A 14209-nucleotide genomic window follows, 5' to 3' on the forward strand; every position below is an offset into this window, starting at 1 on the left:
TGAGACTGACCAGTTCCCAGCTTGTCCTGCTCTTCTGACATAGCCAGATTGCTCTTTTCTTCCCCAAATGACACACACACACACACAGACACACACACACACAGACACACACACACACACAGACACACACACACACAGACACATTGATTTTACTGGTGCCCATTCCTCTTCACTGTGATTTTTTGGTCTCTGGTTTATTGTGAGAAATTAGCTCAAGATGGGACTGAGAAGCCTAAAATGGCTTTAAGTAGGAAGACAGGCTCATTCTGCTGCCTGCCTTAGGTGGCCATGATCTGCTGGGGTGATTTTGCTGCAAGGTAGAGTTCCCATCTGAATTTTGGGGCAACATGCCATGGGCTGTAAGCATCACCATTCCTACATCCACAGACCTTACCCCATTGACAGCTCAACCTTTCTGCCAGGTCTTACTCTGCTGCATAGTTCACAACAAGGACCTTTTCCTGGCTTTCCCTACAAAGTCCCGGTTCCCTGGGAATAGACAGTGAGCTCCTAGCAAGGCATGGCCATCTTCTGCAGAGTGTAGTCCTCTGAAGGACTTTAGAACCCTCAGCAGCCTGGATGGCCCTGGACTTGACTCCAGGCATCCTAGGAAGTTATTACAGAAATACAGCCCTGCACAACAATTTCTTTTGGAATGTGAAGACCAAGCAGGACTACACTCAATAGCAGTCTCACTTGTCAATTTTGGCAGCCAGAGCTGGCTCCTTGCTCTTCTGCTGCATTGGCTTCTTCCCATGTTGCTCAGCTTCCATCCACTCGTACACCAGGATGAAGTCTTCTCTAACTGTTCCTGACTTCAGCATGCTGCCAGGTAAACAGTGTGGAAATTAGTGGAGACAAGTAAATAATTTGTAAACAATCATTTATTCATTACTTTCCCCTCCTTTCCCTGTGCAAGCAGATTGCGAGGTGCTTCAGAAGCACTCGCAGTTTGGAGTGAGTTCTCTTGTAAGGCATTTCCCACTCCCCATGAATAACTTATGAACAGATCAGAGTGAATATTAAGGGCCTGAAAATCCAGAGACTTGGGCTGCTGAGCTGAGTGAGTACCGCTTGAGCTCCTCCAATAGACAAGATATCTAACAAAACACCACTAAGTGGATTCACTGTGCTGTAATTAAACAGTGTGCACATCTGTTAGTCAATGGCCTGCCTGTCAGGTGGGGTAAGGTAGTCATGCAGCAGGGGATGGCATGCCTGAGATGTGTGGTCTGTGATTGGGATACCAAGTCTTAGCATTTACTCTTGGTGTTGATTCATATTGTACAGTGCTTCTGCTGAGCTGTTGATGAGACGCAAACATGACCCAGCCAGCTGGGCTGGGTTGATGCAAGAGGTTCACAGAAAAGTCTTCTGAACAGCCCCACATGTCTATAAATTACCCAAGCACTGGAAGAAGGCACACATGGAGGGCTTAAGCCCCAAACCGACAGAAAGCATGAAGATGTGCTGACTTCAAAGAGTCCGAAGTTAAGCTTGTGCTTGGCTTCAGTCAGGTGCTCTGTGATGGGCATTTATCCACCTTTGAGCTCAGCCACCTGCTTTGTGTTATTTTTTTTTTCAAAAGATGATTATAATTCACTCCAAGTTCCCAACCCCCTGCCTGGCTAGGATTCAGATCAGTGCTAGATGTAATAGGGGAGGTGGGCTATGAGCTGAAATCCCTTTGCCTCTTGCAGAGCTCGCTGTCAGCCCTGCATAAGATGTTCCCCACGTCCCAGGGTAGTTCTTGTAGAACTCAGGGCTATTTTGATCCCAGGTACATTTTCCAGTGTAGGCCTCAAGCATTTCTCAGTGTAATGGGAAGGTCAGGAGAACCCTGTGGCTGGGGACATCACCAGTATCCTCTCTTGAGGCCTTTGGCACAGCATCTTTCATGCCACCATGGCTGAGCCATCAGGCCTAATAGGCACCTAACAGCTGATCTCCTGTTGCCTTCATTTCAATAGCTAGGAAGTCCTGGATAGGATTTAAACCAGGGGTGAATGTGAGGCACAAAGCTATGGATCCATGTTCCAAACACCTGGGGTACCCAGGGGATGCTGTGAGGTACCCACAATGCCATGAGTCTCCTCTGAACATCCTGCAGCACATCCACTGGCATGGTACAAGTCTTCCTGCACCCCTGAGTGTCACCATGGCAGGCTGTGTGCGGGCAGCCCTACCCAGAGCACCCACAGAGCAGTGCAGCAGGCTCTGGAGCAGGCTAGGGGACCATTCCCATCTCTGGGATGGACCCAAAGCAGCACACAGCTTGAGGCCGGCCCCAGCTCCCCCTTGCTGGATCCCCCATGCATCTGTAGCCCTTTCCCCTCCCCAGCAGCCTCATGCACCTGCACTCCTAGGCGGAGTGGGATTTATCCTGCCCCAGGCGCTCGGTGCAAGGGGTCAGCCCTCATAAACCTCTCCGGCACCGCAGCCCAGGCCAGCTGCCTCGCTTGCGCCCACAGGGAGAGCCTCAGCACCCCAGGAGAGTTTTGCTATCAGTCACTCCCCAGGCCAGCACCCACCCTGTTAGGTCCAGGGCATGGCATGGTGGCAGCATGGTGAGGATGGGGCTGTGTGCTCCTGTCCTCCAGCTCTTCTCTCCACACCAAGCACTTTGGGTAAGCCCCAGAACGTGGGAGACGGCATGCAGTCATTCTGGTCCTCCAGCAAACCCCTCCAGCTGTCTGGAACCAGTGCAGATTGTGGGACGTGTCTGGTGACTGACGAGGCCTCAAATCCACGTTTGTGAGAGATGATATCGAGAGCTCTAATTCTTTTATGAGCGAGGGGTCGGGGGGAGGCAGGGACTCCCAGGGCGGCTCAGAGGGGAGGCGGCAATGCGTGCATGTGCGTGTGTGGAACACGTTTCATCCCACAGACCCCCAGCTGCAGGAGTCCTGCACAGATAAAACCAGCATCCCATCACCTCTGAGTGGCAGGGACCAGCTGGGGAGGAGGTTAGACAATGGCAGCAACAGCAAAGGGGCTGGGCGCTAACAGCAGGGCTCAGGGTCAGCTCCTGTCAAACCCTCTGCACTGTTCCTCTTGCATGTCCAGAGGACATCACCAAAGTCCTCTCTGGGCCTTGCCCATGGGATTACTCCAGCCTTCGGCCCTTCCTCAGTAGATGAGTTCCTGGAAATCTTTGTGGTGCTGGTCAACTCCTTTACCAACAGAGAGACCCCTCAATGGAGTGCTTCCATGTGACTGCTCCACCATCCAGAGTCAGATGAGATGCTATGGCCACCTTCAAACCATACTGATGCTCCTGGAGAAGTTGCTCTCCTACCCTGCAGTCTCATGGGCAGCATGCTGGTAGTTTCCACAGGAAAACCCTGTCTGCAAACTGCTCTGCCCTGATTTAGTCCCAGCTAACCTGCATTAAACCCCACCACACCACTGAGGAGTAGGTCAGAGTCACCAACGCTTTCCAGCTGGCCAGAAAACTGCCTGGTCTTTCATCAGGCAAGAGCAAGGCAAAAAGTAAGCCCAGGTGAAGCCATGATGCCTGCTCCCAAGTGCACTGTCTCGGATGGGATCCTGCTGGGAAAGGACATGGAGCAACCTCTTGGCTAGGAAATCTTAGAAGAAGGCACTTGCCTGCTGCACACCCAGGGTCAGTGTCTGAACCTGTTCCCACAGCTACCTCAGGTGACTTCCAAAGGTGGGGATCTGGCAGCCACATGCCATTAATGTCCCATGGCTAAGGCTGCAAGGGGACCACCAAGGTCACACGCTGCCATCCATGGCTGCAGGGCGCTGCCTGGTTCTCTCAGTGGGAAGATCCTGTCCCTGCTTCCCACAGACAGTGGGGATGGAGGAACCTCTCCTCGAAATGGCCAGAGTGCCTGCATGCAGTGACTCTCACCCGGAAAGGAGGAGGGGGGCCGAGGCCTCTTTGTAACCCAATCTCGTCTGCATGGGCCCCTTTGTTGTTATTACATTTATTTATTGATCCCCCTTGGGAAAACCTTAGCGGTGCTGGACTTGCTGGGGCTTTATTAATGGGGATAGGGAGTGAGGGGAGGGAAGGGGGGCCAAACAGAGCACTCGGACCATCTGTTCCCACCAAAGGGATGGAGCAACAATAGCCATGTTTATAAAACTTCTCTGCAACTCATTGTGTTTGCGAAAGGAGAGCTTCCACATCAAAGGCCATTTCCGCTCCCACTGCTCAGGGGCCCCTCCATCTTCCAGCATTCTGCAAGGATTGTCCTGTCCTGGTCCCTTTTCCTCACAGCCCTGGACACATGGTGAGGTGATAGTGGCATCACCCAGAGAGGGACCACCATGACTGGAAACACTCCTGCCAAAGGGAGTGTTCATCACCTGCCCGTGTCTGCTGGTCCAGGGGGAACTTTCCAAAGAGAGGTTTCTCCTGGGAGCAATGAAACCAGCATAAGGCATTGGACAGTGTTTGCCAAGCACTGGTGTTGGGAGCAACGATTTGTCCAGTACTGGAGACCTGTCTCTTGGATGGTTTCTTTCAGTCCACTGAAACAGAAGTATTCATGAAGTTCTTTGGTTTTCCTCAAATCTCAGATGTGGGGGAAAAAAATAAAGGAAGAAAAACAAAGGAATGGAGTGGGGTTTGGCCACGTCAAAGCTGGCTGATGGGGTCCTTCATAATGAAACAACTGTGTTTGGCTTTGCTTGAGGCTCATATTAGATTATCTGTTACAATCAGACATGAAATAAAGACCATTAAACAGCAATGAAATATTTTGACTGAACCAGTATGTTGTTTTTTTCTTCCCAAACTGATCTTTATGGACAAGAGGAGGGTTTAGCTCTGGCTCAGATCAAAGCCAAATGTCTTCGTGGGGACTTGGAGTTGTCAGCCATATCCTGACCACGAATCAATCCTGCAGCTGGGGACAGGCTGCTCTGGGGTGAATTTGCATGCTGGAGGTTTGGGACATATCCAGGCTGTCACACGTCCACAGCATGACCCTGAATGATGGCATATCACCTCCTGGGACTGGATCTTCTTCCCCACTTTCTGGGGCTCTATGGCAGTGATTGTCTCCATGGGGTAATTCACATGTGAGCTGGTGACTCTGCTGGGGTTTGTGACCATTGGGTGTGAGAAACAGAGAAACTCCCTAGAGATGTAGAATTATCTCAGCCCAGCTCTGGACAAAACTGAGACCTCTGGAAGATGCTGCCAGCCTGCAGGAGGGCACTGGAAAGGCTTCTCTCTGCACCATGTGTTTATGCAGGAACCTGATTTCCAGCTGGCAGGACAGGCATCCTGACAGCAGGCTGGTGGCTGGGCAGGGTTCAGGCTGTCTCACACCTTTCAACCATCCCTTCCATCCTGGAGAGGGGAAACCTTCCCAGAGACTGTATGACGCCTTCTCAGGAAGCAGTCCAAGTCCCTGTTGGCCGTGTCCCCTTGGCCAGGCTGCTGGAGGAGACCTGAGTATGGTCCCTGATTGCTTTTGGCAGAGCGTAGGGAGCATGCTGCTCTCTCCCAGCACTTAGCAGCTTCCCTGGGAACCACGCAGGAAAGGAGGAGAGGAGCCCAGACTTGTGGGAGACACTTTTCATTTCATGCCTAAGCCACTACTCTGCTGCTCAGCCACATGGCTCCATTAAGTCCCTTTCTGGCTGTCTTCTTTCCATCAATCACTCCGTCTCCACGAGCAGCCCAGACACCGGATCTGGGTTATAAATAAGACAATCAATCAGCGATGCTATTAGATAAACAGAGTGGCAGAAGCCAAATTAATGCTTGGCTTTTTCTTGAAAGGGAGGAAAAAAAGAGTCAATTGCTTATTAGAGGACCCTGGTGTGGTCTGGTCTCCAAGCTGCAGCTGAGCCGGGTGGGCTGTGCTTGGCTGCTGTGTTTGTGTGTAGGGAGGTTTGGGATGCTGTGAGCACAGAATCCCTGTGGGGCACCCTGGCCAGATCAGGGAGAGGGCTGGGGCAGACTGGAGGTGAACAGGGAGGTTGTAGCACTGGTGCAGTGTGGGAGATGGGAAAACAGTGGTGGGAGCTGCCCATCTGGGCAGTGAGGAGGTTTCAGGGTTGGTCTAGCTGGGAGGGAGGGTATGAGGCTGCAGGCAGAACTGTCTGGAGACCATGGACACAATGCCAGGACAGACACTGAGCCAGTCAGGATGGACACAAAGAAGAAGAGCATCACTGCTTGGAGGCTTTTCAAACAGCAGGCAGTGTCTTATGGAGGTGAATCAAGTCCTTGTCTGGAGCCACCAATGAATAAGACGGTCCAAGACTGTCATTTGTGGTATGTTGTGACCATCTGTCACCTCTTGTTGCTACAAACCTCTGCCTTACAGCATTGTGAGGGTGCCCAAGGCTGTTTTTACCTCCAGGGTCTGCACCTGCAGCTCCATCTGCTTCTCTGTGTGGTGGTAGCCGATTGATTCAAAGCTCCTGGGCTCATTCCTGAACCAAAGAGGTCAGAGAATAAACTTTCCTCTTGGTGGGACCTTGTTTCCTGATCTACACTCCTGCCACAGAGGAAGTGTCATGGAGTTACTTTACCTTTAAGGGAGTTGGAGTTGCTGGGAAGTGCCTGGAGTCTTTTCTCCTGACCAATTATCGGTCATTGCTGAGAATTGACAGCAGTTTAGGCCATTGAAAAGTAGGATCAACTTGTGAACCCTACCTTAAAGTGTAAAAGCAGAGCTCTCTGGGTTCTCTTTGTTTTCTGGCTGTGGAGGGTGGCGGAGCTCCAGGCCTCCCGTCCCTGCCCAGGCCATGCGGCCGGGCGGGGATGGGGCCGGGCCTGCCCCGTCTCCAGGCCGGGAGATGGGGGGGCCTGGGGAAGGTTTTCCTCGGGCCCGGGCCGGGCCGAGCCGATCTCTGGCTCGGCTGCAGGTTTTGCTGTAACTAATTCACTAAAAACTGCCCAGTGAAGAAAGAGAGAGGCCCTGGACTTGCAGCGGGTTGGAGCAGCGACTACACGCTCCAGAGCAGCCATGAGGAACTTTCCATCGCAGACGGCTCCAGCTCCTGTTCGGCAGAGATCTCCGAACCATCTACAAAAGCCTGGGCAAGATTTTAACTCTTTCATTACCCAGATGAGACTTGTGGATTAATCTTTTTATCCAGAGAGAAAAAAAGAGAGTGATCAACATGAAAAGAGACTTTATAAACTACCAGTGACAGGAAAGAAAAGAAGCTTCAGAAGAGGTAGAGAATTAAGAAGATGCTTTAATTAAGCTGAAATATCTTTCTGTTAAAACTATGGAGATGGACAAGTCCTGAAAAGAACTCCTTTAATTCATGGTACCGGATCTAGAGAGGAATAAAGTGTTCAAAGTGTAAATCTGAGTAAAGAGTAGAGTAATTATGGTATAGTGAAGTGCTGGGAGATTTGAAGCCTTGAGAGGCAATGAGAAAACTGTTTTCTGGTGAAGCTCACAGAAACAGATGAAGAAGACTTTTTTTGCCTTTGAATAACTTATCCTTAAAAATGCTGTCTCTAGACTCATGGCCCATACACACTTCAGAGTGATGTGAAAATGGGAGGAGTGAACTCTAATAATAGCAGCTCTGGGCAGCGAACATTAGGGCAATGGAAAACTATAAAAAAAATAGTTTTCTTGTGAGAAACTCCATAAATTAACAGGAAGAAAGTTCTGTTTCTCTACAAAGACTGGTGAAAAGACTGTAGCAAGAATTGGGACTGTTTTAACCATCAAAGTTCCAAAGTTTTTGTCTCTGTTGTCATGTGAACAAGGGAATAGTGGGTAGATAGGGGATGGAAAGGTTTTTCTGGAAATTTATTCTGGTGTTCTTATTATTGTAATTTGTCAATAAACTTTCTTTTTTTTTCTTTTAAGTTTTATACCTGTTTTGCTCTTGTTCTAATCCATATCTCACAGCAAGAAATAAGTAATTTTCTTAGTTATTGGTTTAAAACCACGACAGGAAGAAAGCCCTGGGAGGAAGGCCATAATCTGCCAAAGTCATCCAGTGTACAGGAGACATAAGCTCTGTAGAGGAGACATAAGCTTTTTCTGAATCAATACTGTGCTTTGGGCTGGGCTCTTGTACTTGCTGGACTTGACACTACTGCAGGTTGAGGACTGGGAGAGTCTGAGCTTCTCCAAGCCAATCTGACTATTTACAGTCTCATCCCTCACAGAAGCTGCTCTTCATGCTTTCATCCCAGGGACGGCCTTTCCACTAGCTCCTGCTGCTTTCACCTCCACCTGACACTTCTCCCATTTGCTGTGATGGAGTGGGGTATCTGCCCCTGGAGGACCAGTCTGCCCCTGTACAAAAAAGGAGCAGCTCTCCTCTGCCAAGTGGCTCGAAAGAACACACCTGGCATTTCCACCCAGTCCAGCAGGCTCTCAGGTGGGGACTGGCAGTGCAGCTATGGGTGTGCTTTCTCAACAGCTGAGCCTGCTTTCATTCCCCATTCTCACCTGTGACTGTGCCAGACTGTGGCAGAGCTGAACTCACAACACAGCACTCACTGCTCCTCCTTCATCCAAACATATCACCAAAGCATATCACCCCATCACAGGCTATGCAGTGCACTCCTGTCAGCCTAATTTGTGATAAATAAATTTATGTTTGTTATGCCCTGGGAAATCCAGGTTCCTGGGAGGCTGGTGTGGGAGCAGGTAGATTTTCTGACTATTGGGTCAGGGAGAATGAGGTCTCTGCTAGCACCTGCCTAAGGAAGGATGCAGGAGGTGTAGTTATTTGGGCGCATTCCACTGTTCAGTCCCCTTTGCTCAAGCATGGAGGGTGGAAAGTGGTGGTTTCTACTTCCTCCAAGGCTTCAAGTCCAGGAAATAGCTCCTGCTTTCCAGCTGATCCCTGTTGCAGAGCTTGGGGAGCTCCGTGCAAGGTTGCTCTCACATCAGCAACAGTCCAAAACAACACCTAAGGTGGGATTTACTGCCACATATGAGCTGGGAAGATGCAGGGACCCACTGCACCCGAGTGATGTATTGGATTTCAGGTTATGTGATGCACAGGTCTCTCTGAGCATTGTAATTCCCTCTTTCTTCCTGTATGGATTTAAACTGCTAAGTGGATGGATTTTCTGCTTGGCAGGGATGCTCCCCTGGGACCTTCCCCAGTTTGAAACATCTCTGCACATCTGTACATAATATTCCTGGGGCACTTAATGAGTGGGCTTTTACGACACCCCTTGCTTTATAGACTGCTGCTTAACGTGGCCAGGCACCACAGTGGGGCTGACAAACGGCATCCCAGAGCCAGTGGAAAGCCGAGTACCAACTCCAGGTGCTGGATGATGCCTGGGGCTCTGTGTGAAAGCCACTGCTCTCAATTGGCTTCTCACACAGCTGCCCTGAGCAGTGGAAGCACCACTCCCTTGGTCCCTGAAACAGCTTGAGAGGGACAGGTTTCTTCTGCTTAATAACCTGAGACAGCATACCTCTGGACCATCTATGGAAGTCTTGGGAGGAGATGAAGGCAATCAGTCTGTCTGGGATGATTCCCCCTGGCAAGGGCTGGGCCTGACATTTTCATCTCTGCTAAGAGCTGTCCCTTCCCCCTGCCCCAAAGAGCCATCTGCTATGGTAGATTACCCCAGCTTTTAGCACTGTGAATCCATAATTAGTGCATAATTAATTACCAGATGTTTTTAACACTAATGAAACATTAATAAATGACGGAGGCATGTTGTCTGGTAATGGAACATTAACCAGTGAACCAAGTCAGCGCTGCCGCCGGCATGGCCGAGGCAGAGACAGGTCTGCATCTGATGGAACTCTTCCCTAAGCAAAGCCCCAACACTGTTCAAATCACAGCACATGCCTGGTGGGAGCAAGTGACCAGCTTGGTGCTGCCTTCAGGCTTTGTAGAGGTGAGGCTGTGGCTCCTTCACCTCCATCCTTTCATTCCTTCCATCCACCCCACGCATGTGTGCATCCAGCCAGCCACACACACACCTCCCTGCTGTAGAGACTTAGTTGGGCCACTGGAGAGGCAATTTTTTAAAAAATGGAGCTTTTCCCCCTAGGCATTGCTTGATGGCATCTCTGCTCCGGGGGGTGCTCACAAGCAAGGCACACGGGGAAAGGACAGACTCTAGCAATGTACTTTGCTGCACCACACTGAGTGCCTGGGAGCCCTGCCCTGACAGAAGTTTAATTCAGAGCATCTGGGCCAGTGACATTTTCCTAACATGAAATTATTAATCAGACATGGGAAGTGCATTAGTTGTGACTACGTGCCACCTTCAGGCTGGGGCACAGGCAGGTCTCCATCCCCCTGCCTGCCCGACAGATGTCAGGGTGCAGCCAGAGTTTGGAGACACACGAGGCCTGTGAATAGGGAGGTGTGTGACAGCACGGGTGTCATATGGGGTGGTGACAACCACCTCCTTTCCTCACCAGGAGCGGCTGGGCATCCCCCTTGCACCTTCTCAGGATGTGCTGAAGGCCAGCTTTTGGGTCTCCCACCCCTCTGGGAAGATGGTGCTACGGTCTCAAAGGCCAGAGCTGGCTCCAGGTTGTGTGTGTGGCCCCCCTCAATGCTGCTCCCACGTCTTCCCCAACTCAGCCAGCACCACGCACAGAAACAGGCAGCCAAAACCAGCCTCTCCAGATGGAAGGGAAATAGCACCCAGAGCCGCCAGTCATCATGAAATGAACATTTAATGAAGACAGTCTCTCCTGGTGCGTGTGAGTGTGTGCGTGTGTGCGTTGTCTCTGTGAGCTTAGTTTTATCCCCTCTATTACTTTTTTTTTGATTTTTTTTTTTTTTTATATATATACATCTATAAAAAATTCAAATACAGCATGTCAACAGTGGGAATACTAGGACGTACGGTATTAAATACTGCGCTTGGGTCCAGGCAGGGCCAAGAGGAGGTGTCTTTACAAAACAGGACTTCGGGCAGGATGGGGAGGAGAGCAGAGCAGGCATGGGGACATCTGGGGACAGCCAGGGACAGCAGGGGGACAGCGGGGCACAGGTCTGCAGGGCTCCAGCTCTAAAGGCAACAGCAGAGCTATTCTGCTTTTGTTGGAGAATGAGACAAAGACATCAATGGGGGTGATTCCCTGTATCCAATATGGTTAAAAGTTTGGGGGTGATGTTGGGGTGGGGTTGGGGGTGGCGAAGGCTCCTGCAGGGCGCTGTGGAGGGGGAGGTGGAGGGACAGCTCTCCCAGGTGCTCAGCAAGGGGCAGGAGGGTTTTTTTCGGTGTTTCACTTCCTTTTTTTGTTCCATTAAAACCCTGCCAGCTCCCTGCTCCCCAATCTGGTGAAAGCCACCAGCTCCCCCCTCCACCACCCCCTTGGAGGGGACCGAGAACCCCCCGCCCCGATCCGTGCACCCCTCCAGCTTCGCCACATGGTCGAGAGCTCAGGGGAGCGAGTCCAGTCCTTGGGGGACCCCCTTTTGCCATAAGGGGGTACACAGCTTGGAGCATCATTCCCCTCACCACCCCCCCGTTTTCATATCCCCTTTTCTCGGTGCGCTGCCGCAGGGGCGGCGGGCACGTCTTTGGCGTGGGGGGGTTCAGCTGTATGAGTGGGGCCCTCAGCTGCGGCGCGGGGCCCGGGCTCGCTTCACTGCGCTGAGGAAAGGGGCACGGAGATGTCTCCTCACTCCGGGCTGGGAGAGGGTTCTGCGGCTCCCCAGGGGACGGCAGCGGCTCTGTCCTCCTCCGAAGTGACGGCGAGAAGCGTGATACGTCCTCAATGTGTGCAAAATCGAAGAGCTAAGAGACTCAACCCGGGAGCGGGGCGGCGGGGGCGGCGGTGGGCGGTGGGGAGGCGGCTGCGCTGGGCTGCGGTGGATGGACAGATGGAGATCTGCAAGCAGGGAGCAGAAAGGTCACGGTCTTGCACCAAACTCAGCTGTGCCCAGTCACTGGTGGGACATACCAGGCGGAATTTGGCCTTTTTTCCATAAGGGAAATTCACCCACGTAGCCAAACACATCATTTCCACCTCCTCTGCCCAGGGCTGGGCCTGCCCACCCTCCCCTGGCCGCATGCCACCACCTCTCCTGATGCCACCACTAGTGTCACACATGAGGTGACACTGTCAGAAGGCAGCAAAGAACCTTGTGCCCACAAGGGGTTTCTCTTTGGGCACCAAAGGATGGGTGGCATATCCTTTATCTCCCAAAAGTGATCACTGCTTCCAGGATCCATCCCTGTTCTTGGGCAATATGAGGACAGTAAAAGGGCATTTGGGTGTGACACCCATGAGACATCAGCCCTGTTCTGGAGGAGAGGGGCATTTTGTAGCTCTCCAGGCTGCTAGCTCTGTTCTAAGCCAAATTAAGGACATTTTTGAGATGCAATCTGAATTTGTTGATCTCGGATAATTTTTCTTTCATCACTAAGCAAAGGCCTTAGATTTCCAAGTGTTTTCTTTGCCTCTTAAAAACATCAGCAGAGAGGATGGGAGAGGGCTGCTGAGAACAAGACATCAAAGACCGACCATTTTCCCAGCTTTGCTTGAAAGGCCATTTTCAGCTGAATATCCTTCTGGAAAAGCAGTCAGACTTGGTGCATTTACAAAACTGAAAAAAACCCCGAACAACTTGTTCTCAATGCCCTTCACCCACAGTCTGGCTGGAGCATCCACTTACCAACCACATTAGAGCTCAAAGGGTCCCCATATCCCTGCCCCAGCCCAGTACCCACCTCCTGCCTTTGACACCTCTGATTTGGGAGATACTCACTAAATAAAGAGGACACTATAGGCAGCCACGACCAGTCCAGCTGTCCAACACACTGCCATGGCCCCGCTGCCCACCACGGCTCCCTTGTCACAGATCTTGGTGGTGGGTGGTGCCATGAAAGAGGAGGTGCTAGCGCTTGTTGTCTCTGCAAGGAAGGAGAGTGGATGGTGAGGGGAGCTGGGGTGCCCTGGGATTCATCCGATAGGAGCAGCCCTGCTCCCCTGCTGGTGTGGATAGGACCCAGCCCCAAATTGCCCTTTTCAGTGCTATACCACACTAGGGCTGAGGTGGAGGGCTGGAATGATCCATGAGACTTTCCTGGCTGTGACAGTGGACCTACTGCTTGGAGAAGTTTCTGCCATCAAGCAGAGCTGGGCTTCCTTCTCATCCCCATCCTGACCAGCTGAACCACTCTCCTATGCACCAGCTCGGTAGGAATTTTAGCTAAGAAGTTCCAATGAGCCACTAATGCTCAGCTGAGAGCATCCCTCACCCAAAGAGCATGCCAGACACATCAGGCTGCATCTGCTGGGCTGGCTCACAGGCTTTGTCCTGCTCTGTACTGAACCAGATGGATTGTCTATGCCTGCAGAGGGCTGCAGGACTGCAGGGAGTGCTTGGATGGCCAGTCAGGCTGGGGCAGCTTTGGCCACATCCAGATGGACCCAGCATGCCCCTGGCCAGACTGTCTGGGCTGACTGGGGACCACAGGGTCTGTCTCAGCATCTTTCAGATTCTATTGAGGTGTCACAGTGAGGCTCAGTGCTGGAGCTGGAGTGTCCCACATCAGCCCTGCCTGGCTGCACCAGGCTGCACGTTCAGGGATGTGTGTGCCAGGAACACACGTGTGAGGGACACACGTGTGAGGGACACACGTGTGCCTGCACACGGAGCGGGAGGGTGACACTGGAAGGGGCATTTGCATTTACCACAATGCAGGTGGGAATAGAAGCAAAACCAAAACACTGGCAGTACTGCTGCAAGGTGTTCCAGCACTCTTCGTGAGCGTTTATACACCTGGGAATGGTGGGAGGGATGCAAATCCCTGCTGCTGCCTGAATATCCAGGTGCTCTACCAGGTGCTGTTTTGAAAAGGGGGGTGTTTCTCTGCATAGCAGTCAAGGAAACCAGTGCAGGGTCTGCTCCATCCTTTCTGGGAAATGGTGGGCTGATAACACCCATTTGGACACAGTCCCAGCTCCTTCCTAGAAATAGAGACTTGTTAACTTGGTGGCTTTTATTTTGAGTTGGCATCCCTTTGAGCCATTGTGAAGGGTCAGAGGTGTTGGAGGGGTAGGACTGGAGATGGGAGGGAGGGCTGGAGGAAGACAGCACTCTAGGGAACAACAACCACAACAACCACAACAACCACAACAACCACAACAGCACAGTGACCAGCCTCACTGTCCTGCCCCAAGTATCCGGGTGAGAAGGATGCTGGACCCAGGTGAGCTGAGTTAGCATTCTTCAGCCCATGGGTGCACCTGCTGACAGGGCCATGGTGCAGGGTGAAGGGTTGCAGCTCCAGGGGTGTTTG

The 14209-nt window shown here is 51.7% G+C and overlaps 1 protein-coding gene and 1 long non-coding RNA gene across 10 annotated transcripts in view; both read right to left on the minus strand.

The window, feature by feature from the left end:
• Positions 1 to 866: 866 nt before the first annotated feature.
• LOC147648577 (uncharacterized) lies at positions 867 to 6773 on the minus strand. Its single transcript, XR_015280654.1, has 2 exons — positions 6647 to 6773; positions 867 to 5675 (listed from the first exon to the last, which is right to left on the minus strand). It is a non-coding gene; the product is annotated as an uncharacterized LOC147648577 (long non-coding RNA).
• Positions 6774 to 10609: 3836 nt separating this feature from the next.
• CNTFR (ciliary neurotrophic factor receptor) overlaps positions 10610 to 14209 on the minus strand; it is a 200055-nt gene continuing 196455 nt past the window's right edge. For 8 of the 9 annotated variants that reach the window (XM_086866645.1, XM_086866642.1, XM_086866646.1 and 5 more), the window contains 2 exons: positions 12673 to 12817; positions 10610 to 11792 (listed from right to left, as the gene is read on the minus strand). In XM_086866645.1, the coding sequence (XP_086722771.1) occupies position 11792; positions 12673 to 12817 (146 nt within the window). In that variant the 3' untranslated portion in view covers positions 10610 to 11791. Of the gene's footprint in view, positions 11793 to 12671; positions 12818 to 14209 lie in introns of those variants that run through there. The other variant, XM_086866643.1, reaches the window with a different exon arrangement.

Source organism: Cyanistes caeruleus, chromosome Z (assembly GCF_971803275.1).
Source record: "Cyanistes caeruleus chromosome Z, bCyaCae1.hap1.1, whole genome shotgun sequence".
Lineage (NCBI taxonomy): Eukaryota > Metazoa > Chordata > Aves > Passeriformes > Paridae > Cyanistes > Cyanistes caeruleus.